This window comes from Cyprinus carpio, chromosome B5 (genome assembly GCF_018340385.1).
Source record: "Cyprinus carpio isolate SPL01 chromosome B5, ASM1834038v1, whole genome shotgun sequence".
Lineage (NCBI taxonomy): Eukaryota > Metazoa > Chordata > Actinopteri > Cypriniformes > Cyprinidae > Cyprinus > Cyprinus carpio.
In genome coordinates this window covers 14,483,911-14,503,064 of record NC_056601.1, presented here as the reverse complement: position 1 = coordinate 14,503,064, position 19,154 = coordinate 14,483,911, and the positions used below count along the sequence as shown (strand labels likewise).

The following is a 19,154-nucleotide window of genomic DNA, read 5'->3' as shown; positions in this document are numbered from 1 at the left end:
ATCATTTCTCGCTTACATCACTATCCACAGTTTAAGTCTTAATCGGTGCTACTGTCTGTACAAAAAAAACAAAAGTAAATAATAAAAAAGACAGCTGGTAAATTACTACTTTGTACAGATTGTTTAATATATTTTGAAATGCAATCAGATAAAATGCATGCAAAATGCATGGAAATAAAGTGATTAATGTACTGAGATGTAATGTGTAAAGGATTGGTGTTGGACAGATAGACAGAACGGATGGGTAAAACTCGAAACTTCTTGGGGTAGGAAATTTATGCGGCTGGGCCATCTGATGGGTTAAAACTATTAAGACCACAAGAGCAGTTCTGCATCTGTGCACACAAAAATCGGGATTCAGAACTACTTAAATGCATTTGTTTTGAGACCCACAGATACATATCCAGATGATTGTGATCAAAACAAAGGAAAGTAAACAATGCCATTTCCCACAGATCTGATCTCTTTATGTCAAAATCTCTCTGCTGATGACAAACCCAGAGTCCTTTGTTTCTACTTGATTTGATATATGATATGATTTATGGGACAGAGTGACCTATAACTCATTAAGGTTGACATCATCATTAAACTTCCTATGTTAGATTATAAACTGTTATGATGATCTATAATTAGGATGAATGTCATATGGATTGTGATTCACATCTCTTTAATTTTTATAAAGTGTGAGCTTGCCGAGCAGAAGTTTTGAAGTGACATTAGGGAACAGAACCAGGACTTTTTGATTTAGTTTTTGAGGGCACTAGCTTTCCTCCTCTGAGAATGTTTGACTGACAGGACGGAACAAATACATAAATGAATAAACCAATTTTTTCAACAGCTGCACGATAATTGTCACATCTGTGTCCTTTCTTCCAATCAATTATGAACCACAAGTTGTAATTTATTTATAGCCAATTCAGGCTCTAGTGATGAAATGTTAAAGACACTCCAAACGCAAAGTGATATAGGGATGCCAAACTTGCCATCTTAAAAAATACATCTGCTCAAAATTACATGCTGCATTGCATCAGACCTGTAAGAAAGTGACTTTCTGCCCAAATCGTGGGACCATGAGTCTTATCTATAAAATGTCCTGCTTTTAACACTGTTAAAGTCATGCATTATATGAGCACAATTAATTAGTGTCTAATAAAGATTAGAACTGCATTTAATATTGCTTGGGCCATCGGTTAAAAATAAAGAGGCCTCCCAAATTTGCATATTAAAACTAATTAGCATAATCAAGCCACTGAAATCCTGTGCATGGCATTCAGAGAGCTGAAAAAGAACAGCTACAAACTGGAAAAAAAGAACCATTGTGTATTATAAGCTATAGTAGTTTCTCCCTTTCAGATTACTTTTCTAACGGCACAAAAATCGGGATTACTGCTATTGGTATACCTTCAAAAATCTAAAGTTTTATTTTCATTTAATTTCTTAAATTAAATACAAATTTCTTAATTTTATTTCTTTACAAGTGTCGCCCTTTCATTATTACTAGATTTATTGAAAAATAAAAAAAAAGTATTAAATGTAAATCCTCAATTCTTCTTTTTTTACTCTATTTTAATATGATCATTGTTGCAAAATGTACATATTTAAATATCTTAAAAACAAACCACTAAAACAAATCTACACGAATTGCCTTTTAAACATTTGTGCACTGTGTTCATCACTTTAAATATTCAAATTGATCAGACGAGGGAAGGAGTGAATTACAATACATTACCGATTCCCTGTATGATTTCCATAGGTCTGTCACACACAAGGAGAAAAATCAATGCGACAAAGCAGCCCAGGGAATGTCTGACACTAACAGTAATGCTGTTTAATTAAAGCCAAGATTCCAGCTCTCATTGCAACGGGGCTTTGATTTTAATAGACGATGAGGAAATGGCCCGCACGTTGACGCGAGCACATTTGTAGCCAGTCTGGCCAAGGGAAAGAGAATGTACACACACACACACACACACAAACGCGGCAGGACATCAACTCGGATTGAATCAGGGGGTTAACGGGGAAGTACACAGAAGCTTGCGCCTGTGTTAAACAGTCTGCTAAAGGGGGCAGGTACCAGTCCACCCAGCTAATCAGCAGAATTTGCTCCGATACAGGAGGAAAAGGATTTCTGAGCACATGCCTCTGTCACATTCATCACCAAGATAAAAACCTCTGTAGGCTAAAACACTTGACTTCAATATGGGAAAAAAATGACAATGCAAACAAAGAGGAAGGAGTTTCCCCCAGTTTCTAGTTCCCAGTGCCACCCTCCAAACCAGCTCACTGGGGTCCCCAACCTAATCCTGTTACCAGGAGGTCTGGCTGTTTGAGGAGGCTCATAGATTAACACGGCAGACATTGTCGAATTTACAACCAGCCACATGGACATCTGCCCTACTTTCTGCATTTCACATATCCCCCCCCAAAAAAAGACGGAGAAAGACCTGGTTCAAAGAGCAAGGGGCCATTTCATAGAATCAGCAAGCCAGTCATTGTTAAAGCTGTCATTTCTCCTCTGGGGCCGGTGCGCTTTAACTGAACTGTCAGCTTTCTACTTAATGCTTGTTAAGGGTAACAGGCCAGTCTGCTGATAGCACTAATGAGGACCAGGAAAAAGACACAAGCATGTTTAAAGGATGCACACCGATTGTCATAACAAACACAATGGTGCTGTAATAGCTACAAAAATCAGCTGCTCTAGAAAATTATGAAGATGTGAAGATTTACAGCAGAAGGTGAAAGACTCATACTTCTATAAATATGTTAATGTTTCGTTGCGCGGTCAGCTCTCTGCTTCCATAAACAAGTGCTTTCCTCTGCTTTATTATTTGTGACGCTCTGATCTAATTCCAATTACCCCATTAATTAGAAATCTTGTGCCCTCTGATCTAGAGTATGTTTCAACTTATTAACATTTGCCAGGTTTTATTTGTACACGGAGACCAACGCTTGCTTGTATTTGTTCACAGAACAGAAAGATTTTTTTTTTCCCTAATGGCAAAAAATTCTGTATTTGTGCTGTATTTGTCACATAACATCCTGTGATAACACAATCAGAGAGAGAGTAAATCATTAGATACTATTAAGCACTCTTATCTCCTGTCATTCTTCTTGAGATGCGAGTCCACAATTTGTGCTCTTGTTTAATCAGCATATTGATTATACGAAATCTGCATATCAATGGGATACATCACAAAATAATTTTGGGCCGAAAAATTAAGCCATTTAAATGTAACCCAAAAACTAATTTGCCTTAAAGCTGAAGTGTTTAATTTCTGCACACAGCATCACTAAATGGAACTAGAGAAGTAATGACTGTTAAATCAGATTAAACAGATTGCCTTGCCCCAAACTCACATCACTGCAATCATTGCAAAAATAAACAAATAAAAATAAAAATCACCTCAACTGCTGAAAATAAATAAATAAAAATCATTCCACATCTCCAGTATTTTAATCTTGTTTTCCAATAAAAATAGATAATCATCCCTTAAACAATACACTTTTTAGATGATTATTATGTTAATTAATTATTTTTTTTGTCTTTGTTTTAAGCATAAACTTCACTAAATATAGGTAGGTTTATACTTAAAAACAAGAAAACTACCATTTGAAAATTAGGCAATAAAAACACATTCCATTCAAGATATTCTGTCTGAAAACAAGTCTTATTATCAGATATGATTCTCAGAGTTTTAGTCGATTATATTTGATTTGCTTGAAATTCTCATTTGAAGAATATTTAGATATTTCGCATCAAAAAATACAATAAAAAAGTGTCTATTAACAAAATTTTTTGCAGCGATGTTACAGTGTTTACACATCAGCCTACAAATGGCTTAATACTTGTGTCTGGAATAAGAAAAAGTATTTTAAACACTGCACAAAAAAAACAACAAAAAAAACAATTACACACAGAAGCTCGGAATTCAACACAGAGAGTGCATATCTAAACGATGCTGCTTTTACCTAGTGCCAAGCAAACCACATTTCTGACGGTTGTTGTATTGCTGATCTGTTCAGTGCAGCTCAGTTCTGCTCATTAGGCAGTTGTCCCTCACTACAGCTGCCAGACCCACTTCATACTGGCCTGGCTAGTTCATTAGGACACTGTTCGCTCTCTTGGCTCCCGGGGTAAAACACAAACAGTTCGTGGTCTGCTGCTCTGCGCCCTAATCCAGTCATGAGACTGGGCTCTTAAACACTATTGTGGCTAAGCCTGGCCATGTGTGCCTCCGACCTGAGGGACCCGGCCCGCCAGCCTAGAGCCTTAAATGTTTCCCTCGTTCTCACTCTCTCCTTCGTCCTCTACCCCATTGCTATTTCTCCATGCCAGCGTTGCCTCCCTCTCTTCCTCTCTCCTGCCTCCTCTAATGGCATTCTTCAAGAGCTGGCCCCGCCGTGCTGCCCGCTCACAGTCTCTTAATTAAAATGCTCCCACCGCTCTGTTTATGTGACCGATGACTGTTAAATTAAGATGCTGTCACACTAGGCCGCAACAGTACATTTATATTTATTTATATATTTTTTTTTGCCGGGGCGAGTTCCGCCACAAGCGCTAGGCCTCGGGACTGCGAGCTGACATGTTTTCTTTGTCTGAGGTCGGAATTTACACCATTTAAAAATACACTCCACCTCATTACAGCACTGCCCTAAGGAGCCAAGCAGTCAGCATGGGCTAATAAGGTATGTGTTATACAGAGAGAGATTTTAATAGGGTTTAATGTATGCAGAGGCTACACTAAAGTGACATTATACGTCTTGAACAATGCTTTCTGGGGGTGTGGGGGGCCATTGGTGCTAAATCTGCAAATATTGCATTTGCACCAAGCTTGTATAACACGTTGAGCCTTCCTTGGCTTCAAAACCTCTGACAGTATCGACTCAGCCTGAGTAAGTGAGTGTGGGAGTCAGGGCCGTGCACAGACCTTTTGAGGGGCATGTGCTGAAACTGAAAAAGGGCATCCCCCTCCCTTTTTTTATATCAAGATTATTTAGTAAGCCTGCATAAAAGGAAGAAATGGTCACATCTTCATGACAAATTCAATAACACAAAATAATAGTCTTAAAAGCTTTAGATTTATTCACGATTAATAACAACCATAATAATAATATTAGATAATTAGATAATATAGATAAACAGGGTTTTAAGGGCTTCTTTAAACCTAATTACAACAGCAACCTTCTGTGAGCCATGTGCTTGAAGATGTTTATGACTTCACTGTGATCCACTGGGATGTCCCTCTCTATGACTATGAGGAGAGGATCTGAGAGTCTCTCCTCTGAGCAGAGGCTTCAGAGTTTGTTCTTAATTAACCTCATTTTTGAAAAGGATCTCTCCACAGTTGCAGTTGATACAGGTAGGGTGGCATATACTTTAAGCATTTCTACCAGTGTACCGTTACTATAACATATCCAACATGTATCCACCTACCTGGCAAAAATTTGATACTGTGGTGGACCAGGGATGTTGGTCTCTTGAAGGTTTCTTATTCACTACACTTTCCCTAAAATAAGCCAGCAATGAAAAAATAAATAAAAAAATAGTGTGAAAAGTACAGTTGCAGTGAAAAGCATTTCTGAAGGATCACGTGACACTGAAGAGTACTGAACTGGAGTAATGATGCTGAAAATTCAGCTTTGATCACAAAAATAAATAACATTTTAAAATATATTCAAATAGAAAACAGTTATTTAAAATTGTAAAAATATTACACAATATTACTGTTTTTGCTGTATTTTGGATCAAATAAATGAAGCCTTGGAATGAATCATGAATTACATTCTGCATGATAAAATATAAAGATTTCACAGTGATCTTCTGTATTTTTTTTTTAGTTACTACTACATTACTGTAGTAAAACCATGTTTTACTACATTTTATACATGTGAGGACAAGCGGAGAGTATACCATAACATGATTAGCCTAAATGTTAATAAATTAAGTGTATCAGCAATCATAAATCAAAGAAGAAATTTCTTATACAGGTCCTTCTCAAAAAAATTAGCATATTGTGATAAAAAGTTCATTATTTTCCATAATGTAATGATAAAAATTAAACTTTCATATATTTTAGATTCATTGCACACCAACTGAAATATTTCAGGTCTTTATTGTTTTAATACGGATGATTTTGGCATACAGCTCATGAAAACCCAAAATTTCTATCTCAAAAAATTAGCATATTCATCCGACCAATAAAAGAAAAGTGTTTTTTTTTAATACAAAAAAAGTCAACCTTCAAATAATTATGTTCAGTTATGCACTCAATACTTGGTTCGGGAATCCTTTTGCAGAAATGACTGCTTCAGTGCGGCGTGGCATGGAGGCAATCAGCCTGTGGCACTGCTGAGGTGTTATGGAGGCCCAGGATGCTTCGATAGCGGCCTTTTAGCTCATCCAGAGTGTTGGGGTCTTGCGTCTCTTAACTTTCTCTTCACAATATCCCCCCAGATTCTCTATGGGGTTTCAGGTCAGGAGAGTTGGCAGGCCAATTGAGCACAGTAATACCATGGTCAGTAAAACCATTTACCAGTGGTTTTGGCACTGTGAGCAGGTGCCAGGTCGTGCTGAAAAAACGAAATCTTAATCTCCATAAAGCTTTTCAGCAGATGGAAGCATGAAGTGCTCCAAAATCTCCTGATAGCTAGCTGCATTGACCCTGCCCTTGATAAAACACAGTGGACCAACACCAGCAGCTGACATGGCACCCCAGACCATCACTGACTGTGGGTACTTGACACTGGACTTCAGGCATTTTGGCATTTCCTTCTCCCCAGTCTTCATCCAGACTTGATTTTCGAATGACATGCAAAATTTGCTTTCATCCGAAAAAAGTACTTTGGACCACTGAGCAACAGTCCAGTGCTGCCTTCTCTGTAGCCCAGGTCAGGCGCTTCTGCTGATGTTTCTGGTTCAAAAGCACACGCCTGTGCACGGTGGCTCTGGATGTTTCTACTCCAGACTCAGTCCACTGCTTCCGCAGGTCCCCCAAGGTCTGGAATCGGTCCTTCTCCACAATCTTCCTCAGGGTCCGGTCACCTCTTCTCGTTGTGCAGCGTTTTTTTGCCACACTTTTTTCCTTCCCACAGACTTCCCACTGAGGTGCCTTGATACAGCACTCTGGGAACAGCCTATTCGTTCAGAAATTTCTTTCACCCATCTTACCCTCTCGCTTGAGGGTGTCAGTGATGGCCTTCTGGACAGCAGTCAGGTCGGCAGTCTTACCCATGATTGCGGTTTTGAGTAATGAACCAGGCTGGGAGTTTTTAAAAGCCTCAGGAATATTTTGCAGGTGTTTAGAGTTAATTAGTTGATTCAGATGATTAGGTTAATAGCTCGTTTAGAGAACCTTTTCATGATATGCTAATTTTTTGAGATAGGAATTTTGGGTTTTCATGAGCTGTATGCCAAAATCATCAGTATTAAAACAATAAAAGACCTGAAATATTTCAGTTGGTGTGCAATGAATCTAAAATATATGAAAGTTTAATTTGTATCTTTACTTTATGGAAAATAATGAACTTTATCACAATATGCTAATTTTTTGAGAAGGACCTGCATATGTTATCTAGGTGACGAGGATCACTCGTCGCTTTGTGTAAGTTCCAGTACGAAACAGTGCGGGGGCGCCTCCTGTTATGATTTTCCGATGGTAAAAACAAATTATATGTTGTTGTATTACTTATCAATATATAGTTTTTGACCAGCGAATGTGTGCAAATGTGAATTTTGTTTTTTTGTCCGTCATTAAAACGGCGACGGCGCCTTACATTACATTTTCATCTACAGGTTACAAACTAGTTTTTGTAGCTATATAGACGGAGCGCTCAGTTTTTCCTGTGGTAAAATGCATTTGACCAAAATCGCATTTTATAAAAGATGAAATGCTACTGTATGCACAGGCTATTTAAGTGTTGGCTATGTATTGGCTATGACTAGATGGCAAATGCTAGCCCTCTCTCTCAGGCGACATCCCACATGTCTCAGTCAGTGAGTCAGTCAGACATCAAATAAATAAAATATGAGCCTTTATAGACATAGTGTTTAGTATTACTTATTCAAACAACAAGATATTTATTTACCCTTCGCAAAAAACTTTGTTCAGCTCAGCTGTTGTCTACTGTGCAGCTGCTGTGGAACTTCAGTTGATTCAATGAATATAGAGGGGGCGGAGTTATCAGCTTACTGACAGCTTGAGGATCGAATAAGATTTACACAAGCTAAAGAACTTTCATTTGCTAAATATTTGTAAAACAGACAGACAGACGTAAAGGGTGACCAATAGCATTGATTAAAAAAAAAAAAAAACACCACCAAAAAAAGGGCACTTCGGAGTGTAAGGGCAAAAAGGGCATGTGCTCTGCACAAGTTGAGCCCTACCTGTGCACGTGCCTGGTGGGAGTTGAAACCAGAGAGAAAATGAGGATTGATTTCCTCAAAAAAAAAGAAAAAAAAAAGAAAGAAGAAATATCCTGCTGAACGACATCTTGAAAATGAATATTGTAAAACCACCCTATCTATAATCACCATGAGTTAACATCATTACTCTCATACCACCCCCAGAAGTCTCCAATGAGGAAACAAAAACAATAAAAAGAAATTCTGATTCTTGTCATTGCTTACTTATCCTCATGCCATTCCAAACCTGCATGACGCTCTTTCATTTGTGAAACACAACAGGTGATATTTTAACTGTTTTTGTCCATATAATAAAAGTTAATGAGGGACATTAGTGGACCCCACTGACTTTCATTGTATGGAGCCATTTTTTTTTTAAATATCCTTTTGTGTTCCACTGAAGAATGTGAGTCATACAGGTTTGGAAAGACGTGACAAATGCTTTAAACTGTGCCATACTTTGGGCTAAAAAAAATTCTAAATCATAGTCATGGATGATTAACTTGACTACACCTTACTAAATATTTACCTATTTTATATACACTACTATTCAAAAGTTTGGAGTCAATCATTTTTATTATTATTATTATTATTATTATTATTATTATTATTATTATTATTTTATACTTTCAGAAAGGATGCATTAAATTGATCAAAAGTGACATTTCTAATTATACAAAAGAATTTAAAAATAAATGGTAACGAATCTGAAGGTTCAAATGACACTAAGAAAAATTCAGTTTCTGCCATTACAGGATTCTAAAATATATTCAAATAGACAGCTATTTTCTATTGTAATAATTTTCACAATATCTCTGTATTTTTGGTTTAATACATGCAGCCTTGGTGACCATAAGACTGCATTAAAAAAACTTTACAAAAATCTTACCAATCCCAAACGTTTGAAAGGTAGAATAAATGATGACAGAATTTTAATTTTGGGGTGAACTATCCCTTTAAGACCCACAGCAGCAGGAGAAACAAAAGCTTGTTCTGTGGGTCTCGTCTCGAGTTTGGCTTTGTGTGGCGTCTCTCTGGGGTTAATGTATGTTAATGCATCATTTATAAAGGTGCTTATTAGTGTGTTTTGCAGACTGCTGCTTTGTAAAACAATACCGAGCCCTGCCGAGATGGTTAGTTAGAGGTGGGAGCGAGAGAGAGGGAGAGAAACACAGAGGCGGGCATGTGTTCAAAAGAGCCCCCGCCAGTAATAGGCCAGCCCTTGACGCGCTGCCACCTTCTCTACCTGCTGTCCCCTGCCGCTCTTTCCGGAAACTTGACGGCAGATGTTGCAGCGCTAAGCTGGCTCTGAAGTGCCTCTCTGGCTCCCCGGTCTCCCTAACAACACAGTCAAACCACATTAGATCTCTTTATTTGTGCCCCAGGCAAGTTCGGCAGTGCAGCTGTGTCCACCCTCCGCTCTACCTTTGGTGTTGGAGCCCCTCAGGCGGTAAATGGGAGAGCAGAAAGTGTTCAGGCTGTCTTGAAAAAACTACATCTGCTGACAATCCAGCAGTCTGTCTGTGGGCGGAGAGGGAGGAGGGACTGGGAGAGGTCTCAGAGCTGAACAGATGTCTGCGACAACCTGCTTCCTTACACCTGTATGAGTCCTCGTAACCCCACGGATCCGGCGCTGAAAAATTCATGACCCCGGAGGGTTCCTGTCGGGCATCAAAGCCCCCCCTCTCTATAGCGGAGCGTACGCGGCCCACCTTGGCTGCGGCGAGGGACTCCTCGGGCTTTGATAGCTCATGCCTGCACCCAGTGCACTTGATCAAGGGCTTGAAAGTCTGCACGATCGAGCTGTGGCCTGACTGAAGTGTGCCAGGGTCCCGCTTGGAGGCTCCATACCCTCCTCTCACATGTATTGAGAGTTACAAAGGTTTTAACAGTTCGTTTGAAGAAAGTAAAACAGAACAAGTGGCTCAAGCATGACTGGGATATTGTAGCTAATGGGAGCACTAGTGCCGCACATGCGGTGAGGGCTTCTTCGAGATGAAACAAACCCAAACAAATACTTTAAACTGTGCCCTACTTTATAAAAAAAAAAAAAGTTAAATTGTAGTGTGCACATTGTCAGCATGACTTGTTTACTTCAAGCCTGTTTACTTTAGTCTCACAAGAGGATGATCCATTTGACTCAAGTTCACTTCATATTTAATATACACTACCAGTCAAAATTTGGGGGTTACTTAATGTTTTTATTCAGCAAAGACACATTAAACTGATCAAAGGTGACAGTAAAAACATTTATAATGCTGCAAAATATTTCTATTTCAAATATTTTTTTTTCTTTTGAACTTTATATCTAATAATCCTGAAAAAAAAAAAAAAAATTCTACAAAAATATTAAGCAGCACAACCCTTTTTAATATTGCTAATATTACCTAATGTTTTAGAATAAACTAAAACATAAACATAGAATTTTATTGTAAGAATATTTAAAATATTTTACTGTTTTCCTGATTAAATAAATGTAGTTTGGTGATTTGACAATAAGAAAAATTTGACGATTAGAAACTAAAAAAACATAAAAAATCTTACCCCAAACTTTCTAATGGTAGTGTAATCTGTACAATGATAAAAGTCAAGCAGCACATTCTGCTGCTAAATTAAAGGGCCCTTAAAAGTTGTTTTTTGAACATTCATAGGACTTGTTCATACACACATATTAGTGCATTACCAAAGGTACAAAAGAGGAAGTGTCTGCAATACGAACTCTTGACAATCACATCCTGTTGAGAATCTTTGCAGCTGAGGTTTGTGAAACTTGCAGTCTTGCACACATTCACTTTAACACGCACACAAACACACACACACGCATGCCCCTGAACTGTTACAACACAAACTGATACCCCATTATGCTTCATTTGCAGCAACGGAATGCTCTAGGTTGGTATAGTATGTAAGGGTGATGAATCATATTTGCAGTCTGCACTTGGGTAAACCATCTGCGGCTTACCTTATCTGTGGTAGTTGGGCGCATGAGTGAAACTCGGTCATATTGTCGCCGCAGAAGAGCCCACAGTGCCTCAAGTCGACCCTATGATGAAACAAAAATATTAAAATGTGGCCTCAGCTTGATTTACATTCCCATAATTTCAAGCAAAGGCCTCAAACATTATAAACTACAACTCAAAATAAGGAAGGGAAGCAAAGAAGAGATGGCCTCAATAGGAAGTGACTCACCCTGATTGGAGTATACCACTTTGATTCAGATCCATGGGATGTGGGTGTGGGTGCGGGTGGCTTTTTGATCATGGGTTCCTCTGTTTCCTCTTGTATTGACACCACTGCATTCTTGGCCTTCTCGAGCCGTGCACCCTCCTCTGTGGACCCTTTCTCTCCCCAACGGACCTACACAGAATTTTTAGTTATATTTTATTATATTAAAACTATAAATAAATATATATAAAGACATGAAATAATGTATAAATTCATGCCTGTCCCTCATTAAAAAACGCCTTAATTAAAACTGCACTCCTCAAGCTGTACGTAAAAAAAACAACAACACATCAACAGAACAGCTTTTCCACTACAGCATCGTAGTATGTCTCATTCTGCAACAGCTCTCAATTAATAAAACATTCTCTGCATCCCATGTTTCCCTCTTTACATGTCAGGATGTGTTTTAAGTAAAGATGAAGTAGCCAGGTTGATCTTAGGTTAACCTCCTCCCCAGATCCTGAGATGGCTTCAGAAATGGAGATAGGTTGTCTGGATGAATGAAAGCTTTCGAAACAATAAAGAAAGTTGTGGTCCAGTAAGCCCTGAGCTTTACACACTCATGGGAAAAGTGTAAGATTTCAGAGGGAACCTTAGTGATGTCTCCTTTACTTGGGAGCCTGAAGAAGGGATGGCTTAGCATGTATCAAACCAGCTTTGAGATGTATACAGTGCTAAGTAGCACATTTCAGCTGAACAAAGTGGAATGACAGAATGGAAGTCAGCAAGATGAATTCATCTCGTCACAGCAGTTCTCAATCCTTCAGCGTCAACATGTCTAAAGACAGCGGGACATCATGGAAGCTGAACTGGCAGGGCCCTGTCACGTCAAAACCATCAGTCAGGGGCTGTGCTACATTTAAGGGGACTTCCATCAGAAACTGTGTTGAGCTTGACATCACAGACACAAAGGCTTTTCGACGGGCAAGAAGAGCAAGCGTTCTTTGTGGATCAAAAGAAAAACAATATGTTTTCTTTTCCAAGCTCACTTCATTAAACCTCCACCTGATTATTTAGGTCTGGACCAAAAATATCAAGAATATCTGACCCTTAGCAGTTAAGTATACTAACATTTGCATTTCATCTAAAGCAGCACAAGTAGAACTACCATACCAAATGACTCCAACGACCTTATCAAACGAACAATATAACCTAGAGTTATGTTAATAAAGCAATATCACGTGAGTTGGGGTGCTGTTGGACTGAATAAGAGTAAGTTATTTTGCAGTTCCTTAAACATTTTAACAAGTTAGCATCACATAACTTACATTTCAGATAAAATATGACCTGTTAGTTTTGTTTTTTTATTGGTCTCACACCAAATGAAGTCAAAGTTTTGCATGTCACCAAGTAATGCACAGTTTAAATGCTACAAGTCAATTTGTATAATGTCAATGTAACATTACATTATCATGTACAGTATAAAAATGAATATTTTTTTAAATATGACTGTATGTTTGAGATTTTTTTTTTAAATGACATTTAACTGTGTTATACAATTAATCTATTATTAAAGAATAATTTTAGGTAAGGGTTAGGTGAAAGCAAAAAAAAGTAGTACAATTAAATATCCAATATAAACTGATACTGGCAAAAAAAAAAAAAAACCTCTCTAATGTCAACCGATAACCAATATAGTATCAATATACATTGTATCCCTATGTGTGACCCCAATCAAAGCACCCCACTTCATGTCCACTCCAGATTTTCCATTTTCTGCTAAACTCTCAATTCACTGTCACTGGTGAGAGAAAGCCAAAGAAAACCAGGATAGTCCAACTTTCCAAAAACATACTAGATCCAGCCTCCAGGCAAAATTACACACCCCTACTTGGACTCTGCACAGCTCATTAACCGTTCAAAACTGTTGTATAAAATACAATTTTATGTTAGTCCTAGATTTATGAAAACTGTCAGAGAAAGAAGCATGTTGATGTAGCAATACGTGACTTAATAAACATACAAAGCATTAATAATGTCAGACAGGTCATCAACACTCCTGAGAGAGAGAGAGAGTGGAGGTGGTGGACAACTGCTAAATGCTCAAAGACAGCTGTGATGACATCAAAACCTTTCCTGTCATCAGGGGGCTGCAAATCATTATAAGCATCATTAAAGTGTAATGTCTCGATGTTCACCTCCATGCGTTTGATTCCGCCAGCTCCTCTTCCTCCATAATAAGATGCATCCACGGTTGGCCACTTTTTTTTGGGTATTGGTTCTGGCTCTGGCTTCTGAAAAAAATAAATATGGACAGATAATTGATCAAATTGATACTTCCAGCCTCAAAGAAAGCATTGCAATTACAGCAGATGCGTGACTTTTATATTTATGCACACCACCATTCAAAAGTTTGGGGTCATTAAGATTTTAATTAGGATTTTATGTTTAATTAGGATTTGTATGTTATACAAAAATGACATGTTTATAAATATATAAACTAACAAAAAACAACTTACAGGTGGAGGTGGAGGAGGTCTTTGAGGGGGTGGGTCTTTAATAACCTGAGAAAAGAAAGAGAATAACTCTAAATTATATTAATTAAAGTTAGTTAATGCTGTCTAAGGATTGATTCGCAGTTGAACAACTGGAGCCTGGCACCACCACAATTGATTACAGGGATCTGCTTGTAAACTAAACATGTAGGCCCCTGTGCAATATAAAGAAAGCCCAAAAAACAACTTGTTGACAGGGGAGTCTTTGGGGTGAGCACAGTGGTCCGTTTACCTCTTAATTAATTGGACGAGGTTCAGCGCTCCCCTGCAATCCCCCAATCATAAAGTCCTGAGGAATTAATTAGCTGCAATGAAACGCAGAAGGGAAACTTGGGCTTCACTCCAGGCCGATCCCCAGTGCAAAGGAGAGGAGAGTTAACAGGATGAGATGTCTTCCTGTAGCACTGTTCTGTGACTGCTTATCTGTCACAAGAAACTCTACGCTGGATTCAGCAGGTGACTTCACTCACAGTCAAGAAGTCTTCCTCACTGGCAATGTCGTCATACAGTATTAGTGATCGCTCAGCAAACTGCTAATCAACTGACCTGACACATCTAACCACTCTTTAAACATGATGGATAAATGTGTTACAAGACAAAAGTTTATGTTTGAATCCAATGTCATTTACCAGTCCCAGTCACTGAGGTTAAAAGGGCAAACTACTGCAATATAATGGCTACATATGTCATTCGAAAAGCTCAGCATAGATGACCCTTTGTAAGACTCCAACAATCTAGATAAAACGTCTTGGATGTGACCATGTTTCACCTGTCAACCTTGTAACCCCTTCCACTGCAGATGCTTTGCAAAATGGAAGCAAGCCTTGTCTCATTAAACATGAAATATGGATACACTACCATTGCAGGTTAAGCATTTACTAAATTAGTTTTCAGGGGGAAAAAATGCCTTTTAATCATCACATATCATGGGTAGAACAGCTGTTTCATTCACATTAAAGCGCACTGATACCATTTCGCCATTGTTATCATTATAATGATGGAAAATGATCAATTAGAGTTAATTAATTGCTCTTTGACTTGCAACTGACTGCTGGAAAATCCAGTCCCATCCGTCCGTGGGGCCACAGTGTGTGATGATTAACATAACTTCGGAGAGAACCTTGTGCTAAAGGATTAGCTTTTTTATTGAGTAATTAAAGAGCAGATTTATATTTGCCAGACATATTGTGGGATAAATAAGGCATTACACAAATGACACGCTGGGCTGTTAGGTTCTCAAACTACCTGACGGACAGATGTGGAGCTGGGACAAGCCTTTAAATGTGGTTCGGATGATAAAAAGCTGATAATTAAATCCTAAAATGTCAGTGTACTTAGCCATCTGACACTCGCACGAGGGGCTAAAAACTAGTGGCACAGCTGTGGAATAGACCAATCACAGCCCAGCAGTGCAACGTCCCCATATGGCTTCCGGGATAATTATATCCAATTGGAGTTTATAATCTGTCCATTTCACCCCTCTGAACACACTGTTGTTTCAAGCTGTTTCCCAGGCTTAACATGATCATGGACAAGTAGCAGGTAGCATATTTGCAAATTAAAATGGTGCATTTCCATTAACATAAAATTAACCTGTTTGCAGTAAAACAACAAATTAATGACCTAAGAGTGTGCTATCAAAACATAAATAAACATGCCTTTATCTATTTAAAATGATGCTTGATATTTAATTTAAAAAATCATTTATAAATAAAATGCTTTATTTATTTACATACATACATATATGGCACTTCAAGGGGTCATATGATGCGATTAAAATTTTTCCTTTCTCTTTGGAGTGTTACAAGCTCTTGGTGCATGAAGAAGATCTGTAAAGTTGCAAAGACTAAAGTCTCAAATCCAAAGAGATATTCTTTATCAAATTTAAGACTCTGCCACGCCCCCCTAAAGTGGCTCATTCAAACACGCCCCCACATGTCTATGTCACTATGTGGAAATATTTGCGTAATGCTGCCCAAATGTTCACGCAAAGAAAGAAGGCGTGGTTTCAGTTACCGAAGTTAGTGTTGATGCAGCCATGTCAGGGAGACGCTGTGTGTTTCTAGGCGAAAGCAAAAGCACTTTATTTGAAAGTAAATGCATTTAGTAAGCTTCGAGATTATTTACAACAAAACAGCGGGGCATTTTATGAACGACAGTTTCGTGAACCTAGGAGAGGAGGTAATTCTGACTTTACTAAGACAATCTGGCACTTCTGAATCAGCTACTGTAAGTATGTTTTGTTATTAAAGTATTTGCTATTGACTGTTCAAATGCAGAGTTTTGTGTTTGTGTGTGTGAGTGTGTGAGAGACAGAGAGAGAGAGAGAGAGAGAGAGAGAGAGAGAGAGAGAGAGAGTCAGCTGTCTTATCCGTCTGTGGCTTGTGTACTGCAAACACACAGGCGCTTCATCACTGTGTCTGTCATGCGACTCTGTTCCCCTTTCAAGCTTGCACTGATGGTATAACCAAGGACATTATTAACTGTCTTTACATTTATTTTGAAAGAGAAAGCGCTTGATTATGGAAAGGGGCGTTACATTTCCAAAAAGTGTTTGCTGTGTTCGGCCAATCACAATGCACTGGGTCTGTTGGCCAATCAGAGCAGACTGCGCTTGTCAGAAGGAGGAACTTTGTAGAAAACAACACGTTTGAGAGAGGCGGGGCATAGAGAACCTACAATAACGTACAGTATTCGTTTTTTGAACATTAAAGCATGTCAAAATATTCTGTTACACCAAATACACAAAATAATGATCTTTAAAAAAGCATCATATGACCCCTTTAATGTTTAGATACACCACGGTAGTCGATTTAGTTTCTGAAAAACACATATTTTCACCTGACCCTCTACTTTCTTATGACCTTTCTAATTACGGTATTATTTGGTAACATTTTGGCATTTCTGCAAAAAACAGGTTGCCGTGGCTGTGGATACTAATTTATGTGTTTCTGGGGATGAGGTGCTTCTGTATTTCTCTGATTGCTGAAAACTGGCAAGGCTGAGTTTAAATATTAACAAAGCACACATGGCCCTTCTCTTGTGCCGAGGTCCCTGATGGAGAGGAACAGCAGCTCCTCCACCAAGACAAACAGGGCCGAGTCCAGACATGCTGCGGGGGGTTTACATTTTAATGCCTTTGTTGGTTTTCCAAAATATGCTTCCATCTCATCCTGGAAAGGCTCCCGCCAGGTTCTCAAAGAGAGGTGGTGCATATCATTTTGTGGTGCAGTGATTGCCATAGCGATACTCGCCAGCTCCACCAATTCTAGATGTTTTGTAAGTGCACCATCTGTATACACAAGCACATCAGAGCTCGAGAAGCATAGCTGCTTTTTTTATTTATTTATTTATTATTTTAAGTATAGGAGAGCTATACTATACACTTTGTTGGTTTAAAAACACAAGCAACAGGAAAAGAGATTTGTTTGTTTTTTTTCGCACATGAAATACTTCTGTATGTTTGGCAGCTGGTCTGGTTACATGCATCACATGATTAGTCAGGATGTGGTCAGGTCTGTGTATTGTGCTTCCCTCATATTACAGCAATAGAGCTCCTCCTACTAAATTCTTATATTACTGGAAACAAATGATGTAAACTTCAAGAGAATTTAAAGTTAAAATACCATATAGGCAAATATAAATAATGAGAATGTTAATCTCAGTACCAGTTCAATCTCAATATAGATTCTGTAGGTAAAAATGGACAAAATTCACACTGGGATGCTGGAAGACATGCAACACTTACAATAGTGCAGCAGAGAGGCCAGAACCACCACATCAGAAGCAAAGCCAACAGGAGAAAGAGCACCAAGAACACAATGGCCACCACTATGCCGTCCGACTAATGAGAAAGGGAACATTTACAGTTAGTTTCAAAACAGGATATTACCAAAATGTTATGAAAACAGAAAGAAACAAAAGAAATGCTGCATGTATTATATAAAATCAATCTAAATTCTGTTATATAAGCTGAAGAGACATTTTCGAAAATTCTGATCTCATGTTTGACTTACACACGTGGAGGCAGTGACGATGAAAGCACTGGAGATATACGATACGCCATTGTTCAAACTGACCAGAACCTCCATTTGTCTGTAGGAAGAGAACACATAATTGAACATTTGAATGTTTCTTTTTTATGTAATGGAAATTGCCTTGAATAAAGAATGACATATAGTTATTCTTTAAGCACAACTGTATAGTCTGGTTTACTTGCCAAGGATTTTCTGTTACAATAGAAATGGAGAAGCAACTATAGGAAAGGAGTCAATTTGGGAATTATCTAGAATATGATCTAATGTCTGATAAAATAAGTGTGTCATAATAGGGAGTGTTTTACAGATTAAATGGAAGAAAAGAGGAATTACTTTAAACTCATGTCGAAACTAAACCAAAATAGGCAAAAACTAAAAATAAAATTAAATAGGAATTCAAAATTAAAACTAATAAACTAAATAAACTACAAATACATATAAAATTGCTTACTGGTGTCATGGAGATTATTTGAAGTTTAATTCCTGCAGAATTTGAGTTGAAATTCTCTCTTATTTACTGAGGAGGGAGTTGAAGGTGGCTTGCAATTAAGGCACTAATGATGAACGGCATTGTAATTTCCATATGTCTATTATGCAGGAGACAATTACCATGGGGCTAATGAGAATCCTCAAGCAGGAAATCGACTGACTGAACGCCTGAGATCCTTCCCAAAATGAGAGAATATGTAAAAAAGACAGACCACTGTCTGCAGAGCCAATGACAATGCAATAGAGACATTGCAGAATAAGAGTTATCTACAGCGAACAACAAAGATTTCACTAATGTTTGGGTCTTGCGCAAAATTAGTACCACTGAGAACAGCAAGGTTACTTCACAAAAAAAACAACCAAATAACTAACTTTTCCCAGAACAGCCTAACCCACACTTTAAAATCTGTCACAGTAATGTCGTTTTTTTTTTTTTTTTTTGGTCTCCAGAGGGTTTTTAACATGATATTAGCTTGAATTGTCAAATCTAGTCCTGAGGCTGCAGGA

General features: G+C 38.2%; 1 protein-coding gene across 3 annotated transcripts in view; it reads right to left on the bottom strand.

Moving 5' to 3' along the window:
- Positions 1-19,154, bottom strand: part of LOC109090748 (anthrax toxin receptor 2-like) — a 47,076-nt gene that overhangs the window by 15,217 nt on the left and 12,705 nt on the right. For all 3 annotated transcript variants that reach the window (XM_042724545.1, XM_042724544.1, XM_042724543.1), the window contains 6 exons: positions 18,138-18,216; positions 17,870-17,965; positions 14,086-14,130; positions 13,765-13,860; positions 11,591-11,758; positions 11,364-11,444 (listed from right to left, as the gene is read on the bottom strand). In XM_042724545.1, the coding sequence (XP_042580479.1) occupies positions 11,364-11,444; positions 11,591-11,758; positions 13,765-13,860; positions 14,086-14,130; positions 17,870-17,965; positions 18,138-18,216 (565 nt within the window). The remainder of the gene's footprint in view (positions 1-11,363; positions 11,445-11,590; positions 11,759-13,764; positions 13,861-14,085; positions 14,131-17,869; positions 17,966-18,137; positions 18,217-19,154) is intronic.